Below are 14,708 nucleotides of genomic sequence, written 5' to 3'. Positions count from 1 at the left end.
CCTCCACTATCGCTTCAGCGAAATGCTATACTCCCATAGGCCAAATCGTAAGTTTGTGGTCATCTTTATATATAAAATTCAGTAATGACAACATTTTTTCTTTTTTCTTTCGCGGATATCAGCACACTGCCACACGAGCAGCGATCTTGATTTATTTAGATGTATTAACAATAGGGCTTATTGTAGTAGGCCTACAGGAAGCCAGCCATTTAAAATAATTGGCAACGCGCCTATCACGGCACCTCAAGCTGGAGTGTAAACCGTGAGAAGAATTTTGTGTTATATGGAACTAAGTAAGGTGAGTGGTAATATACTTAATTTTATATATTATAAATTTAAACAATTCTCCCTCTATTAGTATTTGTGTCTCCCTTATTAGTTGCTATTATTCGAGACAAAAAAACTTTTAGTTAATACCTTATTAAGTTAACCGACGAAGAATCGAAAGATTTCTTATGAATATGTTGAATCTGGAGTCTCCTTATATTAATATTACAGGTGCTGGAGCTTTAAAAAAAAAGATGGGTTTGCATTAAAATAACATCATGGTCCCCCATCGTTGCTCTACAAGTGCGTTACGAACTTCATTAAATTAAAATTTTTTAATCTTTGCTAAAACAGTATTCAAAGTGAAATTTATTCACATACTTAAAAAAGGTCGTCGCTTTGTAAACCTAAGTCTCGGTTAGATAAAGTCGAAAGTTTAATGGAGTAGAAAACCTATAATACAATATTAATGTTCGTTTTATAAGCTTGAAAAAGGATTTTTGGTTTCTCTGAGAGGTATGCAATTAAGAAATACTATCTGTCATAGACGAACAACCATGTCTAAATAAAAATTTATACATTTAAGATTTTTCCGGGTGTTGCAAACGTTTGCACAAAATGAATATATTCCCCTTCAGATGTTTTGCGAAAGTGAAGCCAACTTAGAAATGCTGATCTCAGTTCTATATGAATGCTATATTTCGTATTTTTCGAATTCTTTATAAAGCGTCTATGATTGTAGGGTATCATTATTATTATTATAATAATTATTATTAATATTGTCGATTGTTATTCTTATTACAGTGGACAGTAATATACTTTATATAGTTCTAATGTTTAAGCAAATTTGTATTTGAGTTCAATTCAATATAAAACGCGAGCAATTAACTCGAAACTTAATATAAAAATAAAAATATTTTCCATTTTAATGATTATTGATATTTATATATAATTATTCGATTATTTCTAAGCGCCTTTTTTTTACGAACGAATTCTAAGATTCATTCTCAATTAAATGCATTTCAAGCAAATGTTATTACTTTTAAGTGAATAACGATTTTTTTTTTAATAAAAAGGAGAAGAGTACAATAACAGTTTGTTTTCATATTTGATCACATTTATGCAAAAATTTCTCGAAAAATTTCCATTATAATTTAATAAATGCGTAATTGCTGCCTTTTAGTATAAGTATAAAATGAGTGAAATAAAGGTAAAATCAAAAAAAAAACAAAAAAAAAATTATACTTATAAAAAAATCATATCATACACAGATAGAATTTGCTGTGGAGATGCATAGTGATAGTTGTGTTGAAATTGTACAAAAATCTTTGGATGGAATGGGATTAGTAGATATCGATCGTAAGGAAGGACGCGTTATTGTGCATACCGTGGAGCCTTGGTCAAGAATACAGGAAAAAATTGAAAACACCGGACGTAAAGCGGTATTAGCGGGCTTTGGCGGACAATCTGCTGTTTCAATTATAAATAACACTGGCAGTGATATAGATCGTACCAGCATTCAAGGAGTTGTACGATTCACAGCCATAACCAACGATCAAGCAGGTGTAGTAGTAGATGGCGTAATAGATGGCTTAACGCCTGGTTTGCATGGTATGCATGTTCATGAAATGGGTGACGTCTCCGGCGGTTGTTACTCAGTTGGTGCACATTATAATCCAAGGAATTCACCGCATGGCGCACCGCATGACGAACCTAACCAAAGACACGCCGGCGATTTGGGTAATATTCGAGCGGATGAAACAGGCCGAGCAACATTTCGTTTTGTAGACTCAATTCTCGAAGTTTGGGACGTAATCGGCCGTTCCGTAGTCATTACGCAACAACCGGATGATTTTGGAAGGGGTTGCAATGAGCAAAGTAGTATAGATGGAAATTCTGGCGAAAGGTAATTATATAACTACAATGTAAAAGTCATCTTTCCAGCTGTTAATTTCACCCTCTGCAGCATTATTTCTTGAATTATCCGAAAAAACGAGAGTTGAGCTATTTTCTAAATTGTACGAATTTCATTTGCGAGAAGCGTAATTAAAATCGTAGATTTGCAACGATATTTTCAGAATCAGCTCTTACAACTACTAACTAATTATTGCAAAACCGTTTTACACAATCCTTAAGAATAAATGGTGTAGACATTGTCAATGTGTACGGGTACTTATGTCTGCAGAGTACGCTGATTGTGGCAGAACTTCCCTTTCTAGCCGCAACAGTGTATCCTAGGCAACTCCTGCCCAGTGTTGTCATGAAAGGGGCAGACTTTGCCTCCTTTAGCCGCTATCGCTGGTCTCTTTTGCAACAATAGATCGTTCAATTTATCCAAATGAGGTCGGTAGACAGGTACAGTAATAGTTTCATTCAATAGTTTAGTAGCACTATACCTTGCTGGTCTCACCATATGGTCTTGAAGTATTGACGTATTAGATGCACTTTCCATTGCCAGTCGCAATACACTGCAGAAAACTCTTTTCGTTCTCTTCGTCTCTTGCCTGGCAAACAATGAGACCACGACGTTGAAACGGCGTTTGAGTCAATTCGTATTGTCGCCATTTTCCCTCCTTTTGAATTCTTTCCATCGCCAAAATAACCATTTTTAAATCGTTGAAACCAAAATGAACAATTGGGACATGACGAAGCAGCATAACACCAAATGGGAAACTGTTATTTTATGTAGAGAACCATTGTATACATGGATGCTACTTTATCATTTTCACCAACAGAAAACGCTGTCGAAAAGGAATCTGTCTTTTTGGCTTACAATAAGCTTTCACTAGTTCTTATCGTTACTGTTAGTTCAATTTATCCCTAAAATAATCTTTTTTTAGTCAAAATTCGCAGCCTTATTCTTACATCTTTCCACGTTGGCATTAATAGTAATACGCTTAATAAATTGGCCTTAGTTTCTTTCTGAATATTAAAAAAATATACATAACCATATTCTACTATCTGAAAAAGTAAACCATACTCTCATTGGCTTCGTCCACATAATTTCAATATCCATAAAAGAAAATAGGTTAGAAAAAGTAAAAAAAAAAAAAAAAAAAAAAAAGCCTTTATCGCTTATAAAGTCTATAAATGTTTTTAATTCTTCCAGAATTGCTTGCGGCATAATTGCGCGTTCAGCGGGTATATTACAGAATTTCAAGAAAATTTGTGCATGTGACGGTGTTACATTATGGGATGAACGTTTTAAACCTTTAGCTGGTGGTGTAAGAAATCGAAAAGTGTGAAATTAATACAAAGGATATTTAAATTTTCTTATAAGGTAAATATATTTGTGATTAGTTACTAATTTCTATAACAATACTTTCATTAATATCCACATTCTGAAGACCGTCCTTAATTTGTTTTAGTCTCTGTTTGCATTTATTTTTATAAGCATGCACTAACTTGCTGCACAGCACGGGAGGTGAAATTACGATGGTGGAATGAATCTGAAATATGGATAGATGTGTCAATTTTTTAAGTTTATATATCTACATGCAGTTAATATTATATTTATATATATATATATATATATACTTCTAAGTAATCTTCCTCCATTTCATAATCGATGCATTCCTGTAGCAAATGTAAAATAGTTTGAAATTCTTCAGTTTTTAGATAATACTTCATTTCACCAATATTTGCTTTGTACCAATCCGCATAACTATTCAAATTCTTGTTTATATCCATATCAGTCGCTGTAAATGCTCTGGCTGTTAACAGCAAATGCATTACAGCCTCTTTATTGTTTATGGAAGCGCTTTGTTTTATACGTGATTTTAAATACTCTATAAAAATTGAAAACAAAGAAACAATTAAGGGATTACTTTTTCATAAACTTGATCTTACTTTGCATGAAAGGGCCAGTTATTTTATTATTACTACTGCTTAGAGTTTGCAAAATGATGAGGAAAAATTTCCAGCCTTTAAAATTTTCTTCATTGGATAATTTCAGTAAATAATTTAAAGATTCCTCTAAATAATCAAATATTAACTGAAAGTACATTTTTTTATTTTTCATTCTCTTTTTTTTATAAAAAATGAAAAAAATACTTTCTCATACAAATCCTTGGGGAACTTTAAGTCGTTCACACCCTCATTTATCCAAGCGGAAAATTTGGAAAAACTCGTCCTAACGTCTGCCTGATGTAATTTTAATATGACAGCAATATGTGTTTGAATGGCTCCCAATAGAATCTCAACTAAATATAAATATGTGAATGAAAAAAAAAAAAAAGTAAATAAACAAGGAAACTGTTCTTCTTAATGCGAATTTTACGGGTTGCCCACCGCCTAGATTTAAAACCATTTATCATCTTCACCAAACCAACAATGTCAACTACCGATGAAGAAAGGTTTAGAAGTTAGATATATACGTTTCTCTAATCAAAATGCTTCATTTAAGCCAAGGTTAGCTTTTCTCTACACCCCTTTCTTCCCTATCTCTTTTATTGCGACACTAAGACTTAAGAAATATTGTCACAAATAAAGATTGATCTAAATTAGTTTGATATCCTTCTTACGGCCGTATTGAGTCGTTGCTCTCTCTGGTCTGGCGATTGGCATAAAAAAAATATTGATTAAATAAAGCATTACCGGGCAATTGTGTTTTGAGGCATGAGAGGTAATTTAAATTATTAAATTCTGGTTGGCTTAGCAAGTCTTTAAATAAATACTCCAAACATTCCTCCAAAAGTTCCTTAATCTCCGGATATGATTCTATAAATGATTAGTTAAAAAATATATGATACTTTGAAAATATTTTAAATCAATACTTACGAAAACTCGCGTTAATTATTAAATTCGTTATTAATTCATATTCTTGCTCCAAGAAATCATTTAGTATTAAGTGGATATTCTGATTTGTATACATACGTCTTAAATGTAGGATAATATTTAGCAAATGTGTGTGGAAAGTAAATAAAATCCGATTGATATTACCTTGAAATAAATTCTGTTGCTGTTAGTATTCTTACTTTTTGAAGCGCAGCCAACACATGCACACTGCCTACATCCCAAGGAAGCTTGCAAAAGGACGCAGCCAACAAATACTAATAAAATGATTGAAGTTACATTTAATCCTATTTATTATAAAAATACAATTTCCTATCAATATGGTATAGTGATAAACTTACCCTTTCGGTTGCATTTAGAGTTTCTAATAATTCTATAAATTCAAATTGTTGAGAAAAACAAGCAATCTGGGTATTACTTTTCAATTGCTAAAAAAGATTAAGCAAATGTTTATAGGAAGTGCAAAAAAAACAACAAGCAAGACATGCAGACAATAATATTCTAGCCTGTCATTAAGGATTGATAAGGGCGTTGAAACTACGAATTCGTATTTTAATATTAAAAGTCCAGAAGGAAAGTTGACTTTAACGCGGATTTTTGAATACGGGTTTACTTACATTAAATATTAATTTAAAACTATCGCTTATACTGTAGGACATTTTCACTATTGACTTTTTTATACGTCCAAGAATTTCTAATTTTAACTAATTTTTTTTGTCTTTGTTGTTCGAGTTTGGCGCGAATAGGTCAAGCGTAGCATAATTTGTGCTACATTTCATGAAGTCTTGATATTTTGTAAATAAGAAACAGCTGATCGCCCGTGTTAATTGACTGCAATGCAAATATGTACGAACCCTGCGTTGCAAAAATGTAGCAGTGTTTGCGAAAATGCAAATCAAATAAATTGCATTTTTCAATGCTTTTTGTGGCGCTTTAGAATGGGAGCGTTTTATGTAAATTTATTTTATATTTGAAAAGCGTCGCCAATGTTTGCTTGAAACTAATAAAAGAGACATCAAAACCGAAATAAGCAATGAAGGACTTCCCCTTTCGATTGATTCAAAATCACTTTTTGAATCTATCTAAACTTGTATGTCTGTCCCATGTTTGACCTACAGGCGACAATTTTTGAAATATTTTGATGAAATTTTGGTACACTGAAATGTTTTGGCTTACGGGCGAACGTTGTTGAAAACGATTCGGATCGGACCACTTTTCACGCTTTATTTTTTTTTGTATGAATAACTGCGGGGTTATGTAGGGTATTTAATGGTGGGACGTGACCCGCTACCGTCTTTTTACTTATTTTAGATCAAAATTTCATTTGAAAGAACGGAATCCTACATATTATGATTTAACGCATTTAACGTATTCTGTAATCAAGTATTATTAAGTTTTCAGCGATTATCGTTTTGTGATTCATTATGTAACCTATTAACAAAAAAATTTATGTGAGCGTTGCACATTCCTTGTGTGAATTTGCTCACTAACAATGTGGTCAGATACGCCTTCTTACATTAAGTTACTCCTAGAAGATTTTTTTCATTACGAATTCAAGCCGTCAAGCTGTCTCAGTTCAGGCTATATTGAAAATTCAAAAATCCCGTTCCATAACTAATATTTTGATTCCTTTAAGAAGATTAATACGAATCGAAAAATGTGTAAATGAATGTAAACAAAGATAATTAAGTATTGCAGATGAATGACATAACAATTGATCCATATGTCAATTATGTTACTGATAACACGAGAAAGAAAAATTGCTCATTCAGATAAGACCAAGTAATTTAAATCTCTTCACTTCCCGGTTATTTACATATAAAATAGTTTATATAAAGGCAAATACAAGTAATGGTCAAGAGTCGATTATAAAGTTTTGCAAAAAATGATGCGAATCTTTCTAGAATGGGAAAAATAACAAGAGCAATCAGACTATTTAGAACCCAAGATGTATAGGACCAAATATATTATATCGTAGTAAAAAAATGCAAGGTTCCCAACCTTTTTGAAAGAAAAACCGCGCTATACGACAGTTTCCTATATATTAAAGTCATTAACAATGAATGCACTTTAATAATAATTTTGAAAAGGCTTTCGAGTAAAACGTTTGCAGAAAATTCTCGCGATAGGCATTGAAGGTTATGTTTTTTTCGAAATGGCTTTCGAGTGAAACGTCGCAGAAAATTGTGGTGATAAACAGTAAAATTTCTATTTTCTTTTTAAGTTTTTAATAATTTTTTTAAAATGGATATCACCAGTGCCACATTAATAGTAACGATCACGCTTGCCTTTGCTTTATTTGTATTAAGGGTGAGATGGTTTTTTTTTTTAAAGCGATTTATCGATTTACATAAAAATCGATTGTATTTAAATGTTTTTTTTTACAGATTATATTGATAATAAGACGGTGTTATCTATTACAGCAACAATTAAAGATCAACTCAGAGCAACCAAGGGGTGAGTATCAAGATTTAAAAATTTTCTTACATAAATTTCTTATTTGAATATTGCGACAGTTTAATGGAAATTGGCATAAGAAACAAAGCAATTATTATCTTATAAACCAAAGAAATATTAACAGTTCTTATCTTCTTATCTAATCAGAACCCCTTTAGCTAAATCCTCTTTGATATTGTATCAGTTAAGATAGGCAAACGTTTGTATTTTTATACCCTACACAACTTGTGCTATAGCAGGTATATTAAGAGACGCAAGCAACATTTAAATGGACTTACCTTTCATGATGCCGATCGCTTTACAATCATTTTCTGATTGGCTTTCATTTTGTTTGGTGGTCTGATGCCTGTCCATGTAATTTTGTGTTCAAGCTACAGGCCGAAATTTTTGAGGAACCTTGATGAAATTTGGTACACTACCGGAATTTTACCCATGGATGAACGCTACTGAAAATGATTTAGATCGGTTCACCTTTTGCACCATTCCTCCCATAACACCCTATTGTGAAAAGTTGTTATATGGAAAATTGTAATTTTCAAAATTTCTCGACAAAAGTGGTTAAGTAATAATACTTCCACATTCTAAATGGTTGTGAAAACCAAAACTTTCACAGGGCAGGGGCAATTTTTTGAAACCCCTCCCGTATAACGGAAACTGAAGTTCGTATGACAAAAAGGCCTAATTTTTAATGCTGCTGGATGAAAATCAGACCATAACAGTAATTTATGACAAAAAAATATTAATTGTATTAACTTTAGGCCGTCTGGATCTATTTTTTGAATACTACTCTATGAAAAAATTTTCACGAAAATTGATCCTTCATAGAAAAGTCTAATTATAATATGTTATGATGAAACTTAACCCACAATAATAATTTAGATAAAAAAAATTCACTGTAGTAAGTTTGGACCATCCACGCTTGTTTTTGGATTATTAACACAATTTTGATATTTTAGGGCAAAAGTGTCTAAGTTGTAATATGTCAGGATAAAAATTAATCCATTATAGTAATTTAATATAAAAATTAATTCTCCAACATTTGGGTTAACCACGCTTATTTTTGCATGCTACCCTCTATAAGAATTTTCACGAACATATTTGTTTTTTACGAAGTAAAAATCTAAATTTTAACGCTTTATGATGAAAATTGATATATTATAGCAATTTGATATAAAAATTACCTAGTAGAACTAATTTTTAATGTTTATTTCCATAATAGTAAGTTCCTATAAAAGCAGGGTGTAGGGTATTTAATAAGGGGGCTAGCCCGACTATAATGTTCTCACTTGTTTTCTTTTTGTTTTCGTAATAAGTTGAATGTGAAGTAATCGTTGTTTCAATCCTAAAAACTCGAATTCAAAGTCATTCTTCTTCGCTTTTTTTTTTAATTAATAATTGTGCTGCAAGTAATTTTAAGAATTTTGCATATTACACATTTCGAGATTTATTTTCCATTAAAAAGGAATAATACGAGGGTCTCCCTAGATGAGCGTAAAGAAGACTCTACTCGACATCTTTTTTGATAAATTAAGTTTGTGCGAACATACGTAGCATCTAGAAGGGTTTAAGGTAAACCCACCTTTTATTACACACATCCATTCTGAGCTGATCTAAGCCCGTCTGATGTGTGTCCGTGCATTCTTGTGGTTAATCTGCAGGACGCAATTTTTGAGATATTTTGATGAAACTTAGTATGCGGACCTGCTTTGTCCCAAGTATGAAGGCTATCGGATATGGTTGAGATCGGTCAACTTTTTCAAGCACTTCTCATATGGTGCCTTATTTTGAAAAGTCGTTTAAACGAGTTGCAATTTTTTTAATTTTTCGACAAAACTCGTTAGTAATACGACATTTTAAATTTGCTATAAAAATTTATTTCAGTTGGGACAATGTTTTGAAAATTGGAACCTTAATATGGTGTGATGTTTAGTATTTCGTAATAGGAAATCAATATTACAGATTTTGAACCCCGTATGTCTATTTCTTGTAAAAGAATTCTTATTATTCTTATTATTATTATTATATCCTTTATGGCAAAAGGGCCTACTTTTTAAAGTTTTACAATGATAATTTTACATAAAAATTATGTAGACCAAATTTGAACCACATCGCTCTATTTCTTGGACCCTATTCCATATAAGCCGTTTTATGAGTTCTTCAGAAAAATGTTAAATTTTTATTATTTTCTGATGAAAATTAGTTCACAGTAGCAATTTAGCAAAAAAATTACCTTTGGGGAAATTGTATCCCATAGGTCTATTTCTTAGACCCTAAGATATGTAAGAGTTATAATGATAAGCAAGCCCTTATATGGAGAAAAAGTATAATTTCTTTTTTTCTATGACGGAAAATGAAAAATAATACAATTTTTAGAAACGAAATTAATTTTGCTAAATTTGGATCACGTTATATAGTGCTTCAGGCATTTTCCAATATGCAGGCTTTCTTGCAAAGTATGTATTTACTTAGTTATTTATGTATTGTTACCAAAACTAGCCAACATTTATATTAGGCGGATTGGTGTAGGGTATTTAAGGGTCGACTTTGCCCGACTACATTGTTCGTTCTTGTTAACACATCATTACCTTTTGGGGCGTTATTGAGTATCGGCAGAGATATTGTTTCCAAAAGTCTTTGGGACATAGTACACTTACGGCAGATTCTATAACAAATATGAAAGTATTGACCGCAATTTCAAGGAACATAATAAAGTGTCATAATATGCTATGGAGTATATGTACATATAACTATGGGATGAACCTTTAAGGTGGTAGTTGATTTGCTAAGAAAGCTTCTTAAGTACGCGATAATATTTCTCCCTAGAGAGTATTACTAAAGTCTCTTATTTCTAATAATTTATTTTTTGTACGTTTTTTCACCATAGCATGATTACAATAATGTAAAATAATTTACAAAATTTCAATAAATTCGTTGAAACAATAAATAATAATAAAAAAAAAAACGTTTGAAAAACATAATAATTAATATCTTTAGGTAAAAAAAAAAAAATTTGCTCTTATCTACAGAAGTTCTCTAAAAGCAGCCACCAGTCCGAAATTGATTAAACTTAAATACAAATAATAAATGTTTAATTTAAATATTTCCCATTTCTCACGTAAAATTATTGCTAATCGTGCTGTGCGTGTGGTACGCTTCGATTTCTCTTCACTATACGATGAATGCAAACAGCACTTGGACATGACCCAAAAAGCGGTCATACGATTTTGTGTGCGCAGCGTAGATTCAATTCCGCGTATTAAGTCGTTGGTTTTTAAAATTAATAACATTTGACGATCAACTTGCTCTAATACGTCCGATATATGAGGTAGAACTAAAGAGGTATTATTTTGTAATGTATCCTTCTGTAAGAAATATAAAAAAACTAATTATCGTATCTAATTATTATAAGAACGCTATTACGTTACGTACTTCTTCTTTGGTGTATTTAACTTTATTGACGCCTCGTACAACCGTCTCCCATGGCCGGCCGGTTACCATACAGGCAAATAAGCCGTATAAATTTCCTTTAATTCCTAAATTTTCGGAATATTTCTGCATCGAATCACGATCCACGTTCAATATACTTAGCCACAATTTTGAATAATTGAAGCGAAATTTATCGGTTAGATTGGCATAGAGGCCATGATCCAGTAATATTATTTCTACAGCATGCTTTGGATCTTTACGCACCAATATATTGCCGGGATGAGGATCACTATGCACAAAACCGGTATTGAATATCATTTCCGAGTACAGTTGGCCCAATCTGTTTGATATCGTCAAAGGATCGATATTATTGTTTTGTATGTACTTGAGATCATTAACCTGACCACCTTCTAGATATTCCATGACAAGTACACGAGGCGAACTAAGTTCCCAATAAATTTTCGGTACTCTCAACCATTGGTATTTGTCAAATTGTGCAGCCACCTTTTCGGCATTACGACCTTCGTTCAGGAAGTCCAGCTCGATTGGTAAATTTTTTTTCGATTCATCCACTAACCATTGTACTTTAAAATCGGGAAATATTAAAGCCAATACTTTTACGGCTACTTCCATAGTTTTCATGTCGACGCGAGAGTTTCCTTTTACATAAGGATGTTGAACTTTTACAGCTACAATCTCCCCCGTCTTTAAAGTAGCTTTGTGCACTTGAGCTAAAGAGGCTGTGCCTAAAGGTTCCTTTTCGAAATGTTCAAACATATCCTCGGAATTAACATTTAGATCTTGCTTTATGACTTTAAATAAATCTTCCACAGGATTTTGGGGTGCGTTTGAATGTAATACTTTCATCGTTTGTACAAATTCTTTCGGCAATAAGTAATCCAAAGCACCTATGTGTTGACCGACTTTAATATAAACTCCTTTATTAGTGCAGATTAATTCTAAAAGTCTTTCGGCAGCCAATGTGTGCACTTTACTCTTCTGGGCCTTATATGCGGGATCATTTTTATCCCAGTCTTTATAATAAAGCTTTTGCTTGTATAATAAGGCAACGTCGACCACAGCCACTGCTGAACGCATCAATCGTATCACTCCCACTGAATTTAAATCATAATCGTTTGTTCGCAAACTTAAAGCAGTACCAATGACACTGGCACCCAACAGACTATGCGTTAGCAATCGTTTAAACATCTCCCTTTAGCGCGCAGTGCGTAATTGTATGGCACTTTGAAAGTAAACGCAAATACTAAAAAGAAAAAAATGTACACATACATCTTATTAAAGTTTGACTAGAGACGTCGAAAACAAAGCAGTTAATGGGGTGTTAAAAATTTAATGTGATTGCAGATTAATGTATGCAAATTAAAGTGAGTTAAAGTTAATCCGAACGGATGGTGATGGACTAAAGATAACAAAAACTTTCAATTTTAGCTTAACCTTCGAATATCTTTTGGGCGAAATTTGCGATTTAACATAAAACTGGTGACTTTTTTAATTCTAGATTTACGAAAATCCGTTAATTTGATGGGTAATTTTTGTGAATCGTCACAAGTCGCAAAAATGAAGACACCAAACCGAAATTTATCAAAAAATATTCCTTGATCGATTAAGAAGACGAGGTTAAAAAATGACGTGATCTGTTCAAAGACACGCCTACAATGCGGAAGAAACTAGAATACTCAAAGGGGACCGCAAGCGATTTTTTCATAAGTCCGTCTATGACTTTCGATACCGTGACATGTGACCAAAGATGTTCATTAGAATTGTTTTAATATCCATTTACAATATATGGAAAATAAATTGGAAATACTTTACAATTTTTTCTCGTGTTCATTGTGGACGTATTAGCAAACCGATAGAGACAATTCTTACACATCCATATGTCCAGCTGGTTCTGGTGAATATTTGGTTAATGGTTTTTCGGAAATATATAAATTTAAAGATAGCGACTTGCTTATGCCGAATTTTTTAATTCAAAAACCCGCCAAAATGATGGCTGCTGTAAATCTTGTGTTAAAGACACAGGCTACTTAAAGATGACGTGTCAGTCGCGACAGCTATAAGCTTACAATATTGTTTCACTTCGTTTCCTTTATGTAAAAACACGTAGAGTTCCACAGTATCACTTAACCCAACATGAAATGTTCACACAAAATATCCTAACTGCCTCCATATCGTCAATGAACACAGCAACAATTAGCCTTATGCTGCTGGAGAATTCGCAACTACAGCTTGTTATCAATTTGTTACGGTTCCAAGGAGTTTAAACGAAGGACTTACTTATTCGCGGTAGGCAAAAAGTTGGCACTCGCTTAGTTACACTACAATGTCACTACTTTGTTATCATTTCTTTTTACAAAACAAAAGAAGACGTTGTAACATATTCGTGTCCAAGCTTTTGGGCACATGTTGCTACTTAATGTTATTATGCATGCTCTGTTTGAAGTTCTTTTTACTTGGCAGCAACCGATATTTAAACTTTCACTTAGAGTTCAAAAGTGCGCAGTGCAGGGTAATAATTTTTATGAACATGTTTGCATTGTAAAATGATGTATTACATAAACATTTATTACAAAATGTTTAGCTGAGTATTATAAATTACCTCTGCGTTTGTTCAACAAAACAGTGGAAGCAATGAAAAGACCTTTTTTAACATTTGCTACGACACCCTGAACATATTCAAGCCTCAAGCAATATTTAAAATTTGTAAGCGTTTGCCGTAACTAACTAAGTGACAACTGATAGTGAAAAACTAAAAAAAAATTAAATGAAATTTATTGTTTGGTTAACAGCCTTATTTATTCAAATAAGTGAAATCAATTACGATTTCGCATTTATTTCCTCTACGCACTTTTACTTTTGTTTACTCCGACAAGAAAATATTTCACTTTTTTGTATTAAAATTTAACATATTTCATTTGTTTATTCTCCTAATCTATGTATATTATTTCGCACAAGCTTTCGCAAAAATAACTCCTCTGCGTTGAAAGTAAAAATGTTCTTTTTTGAGAGTAAAATTTGCTTAGCTGCGTGCTTTTATTTACATTTTGCACATAACAGATGTTCCTAGGATATATTGTAATTTCGCGCCTAGTGTTGCCATAGTCTAGGAATAATATTTCGAAACAGCTGTTTAACGGTTTTTGACGAAAAAAATATTTTCGTCTGGATAGAATTCTTAATAACTTTTGAAACCAAGAAAAAAAACTTATAAAAATTATTCGCAATTTGCATTGTTTAAATAAATGCCATAATAACATCTAATGGAATTTTTTCGTTCTACTTGTAACAGCCCGAAGTGTACAGCATACATATATATATATGTCCGTCCATTAGAATTAATTAGAAAAAAAATTTTTAGCTTGATAATGTATATTCTTATTTGAGAACTACATGTAAAATAGGTAAAGGGTCGTAGATTTCAACTCGTTACAGACAGTAATCCACAATTTGGAGCAAAAGCAAAAATCGTATAAAATTTTAAGCAAAAATAACTACGATCGCCTTGTAAATGGTTCGCAAATTTTCAAAACCTTTCACTCATACCACGTAAAATATATTGACCCAATATTCTTTAAGAATAAATCGTGATGATAATTTTAATTTATTTGCTTTTTCTTTTACAGTTCACTCACCAAACGATCAACACATCGTACAGATCAATGCGACAGTTAATAATTCCCAGTTAAATGATGATCCAGCAACTAAAGAATTTGATTTACCGCCTACTTATGATGAAGTTATGA

At 32.3% G+C, this 14,708-nt stretch overlaps 3 protein-coding genes across 8 annotated transcripts; 1 reads left to right on the top strand and 2 right to left on the bottom strand.

Moving 5' to 3' along the window:
* The first annotated feature begins 1,435 nt into the window (after positions 1-1,435).
* Positions 1,436-14,676, top strand: LOC119636932 (copper chaperone for superoxide dismutase). 4 transcript variants are annotated; one of them, XR_005247192.1, is made up of 5 exons: positions 1,436-1,477; positions 1,539-2,173; positions 3,377-3,547; positions 7,449-7,518; positions 14,589-14,676. XR_005247192.1 is itself a non-coding variant. In XM_038032663.1 (4 exons), the coding sequence occupies exons 1-3, from the start codon at positions 1,463-1,465 to the stop codon at positions 3,510-3,512; spliced, it is 786 nt and encodes a 261-aa protein (XP_037888591.1). In that variant the 5' UTR covers positions 1,436-1,462; the 3' UTR covers positions 3,513-3,547; positions 4,352-4,502. The 4 variants fall into 4 exon arrangements, 3 of the variants coding, with proteins under 3 accessions (XP_037888591.1, XP_037888590.1, XP_037888589.1); XM_038032663.1 differs by lacking the exons at positions 7,449-7,518; positions 14,589-14,676 and adding an exon at positions 4,352-4,502; XM_038032662.1 differs by lacking the exons at positions 7,449-7,518; positions 14,589-14,676 and adding an exon at positions 3,662-3,821.
* LOC119636934 lies at positions 3,564-5,787 on the bottom strand. The gene is made up of 9 exons (XM_038032664.1): positions 5,679-5,787; positions 5,403-5,489; positions 5,209-5,318; positions 5,047-5,144; positions 4,864-4,986; positions 4,321-4,469; positions 4,117-4,261; positions 3,805-4,055; positions 3,564-3,716 (listed from the first exon to the last, which is right to left on the bottom strand). Exons 1-9 carry the CDS (start codon positions 5,718-5,720, stop codon positions 3,564-3,566), a joined length of 1,158 nt encoding a protein of 385 aa, XP_037888592.1. The 5' UTR covers positions 5,721-5,787.
* On the bottom strand, positions 10,500-14,665 carry LOC119636931 (aarF domain-containing kinase 1). 3 transcript variants are annotated; one of them, XM_038032658.1, is made up of 4 exons: positions 13,814-13,852; positions 13,565-13,714; positions 10,948-12,208; positions 10,501-10,880 (listed from the first exon to the last, which is right to left on the bottom strand). In XM_038032658.1, the coding sequence occupies exons 3-4, from the start codon at positions 12,151-12,153 to the stop codon at positions 10,539-10,541; spliced, it is 1,548 nt and encodes a 515-aa protein (XP_037888586.1). In that variant the 5' UTR covers positions 12,154-12,208; positions 13,565-13,714; positions 13,814-13,852; the 3' UTR covers positions 10,501-10,538. The 3 variants fall into 3 exon arrangements, with proteins under 3 accessions (XP_037888588.1, XP_037888587.1, XP_037888586.1); XM_038032660.1 differs by lacking the exons at positions 13,565-13,714; positions 13,814-13,852 and adding an exon at positions 14,598-14,665 and having other exon boundaries at positions 10,500-10,880; XM_038032659.1 differs by lacking the exon at positions 13,565-13,714 and having other exon boundaries at positions 10,500-10,880; positions 13,814-13,853.
* Positions 14,677-14,708: the final 32 nt, after the last annotated feature.

Source organism: Glossina fuscipes, unplaced genomic scaffold, assembly GCF_014805625.2.
Source record: "Glossina fuscipes isolate IAEA_lab_2018 unplaced genomic scaffold, Yale_Gfus_2 42, whole genome shotgun sequence".
NCBI lineage: Eukaryota > Metazoa > Arthropoda > Insecta > Diptera > Glossinidae > Glossina > Glossina fuscipes.
This window is presented reverse-complemented; position numbering and strand designations above follow the sequence as displayed.

What these genes read in the sequence shown, in the direction of transcription:
- LOC119636932 (XM_038032663.1), top strand. An exon ending in GATGGAAATTCTGGCGAAAG is followed by an intron (nt 2,174 to 3,376) that starts GTAATTATATAA and finishes TAATTCTTCCAG; the next exon opens with AATTGCTTGCGGCATAATTG.
- LOC119636931 (XM_038032660.1), bottom strand. Translation starts at nt 12,153, where the DNA reads ATGTTTAAACGATTGCTAACGCATAGTCTGTTGGGTGCCAGTGTCATT. An exon ending in TTAAATACACCAAAGAAGAA is followed by an intron (nt 10,881 to 10,947) that starts GTACGTAACGTA and finishes TATTTCTTACAG; the next exon opens with AAGGATACATTACAAAATAA.
- LOC119636934 (XM_038032664.1), bottom strand. Translation starts at nt 5,720, where the DNA reads ATGTCCTACAGTATAAGCGATAGTTTTAAATTAATATTTAAT. An exon ending in CTCTAAATGCAACCGAAAGG is followed by an intron (nt 5,319 to 5,402) that starts GTAAGTTTATCA and finishes TCATTTTATTAG; the next exon opens with TATTTGTTGGCTGCGTCCTT. An exon ending in GCAACAGAATTTATTTCAAG is followed by an intron (nt 5,145 to 5,208) that starts GTAATATCAATC and finishes CCTACATTTAAG; the next exon opens with ACGTATGTATACAAATCAGA.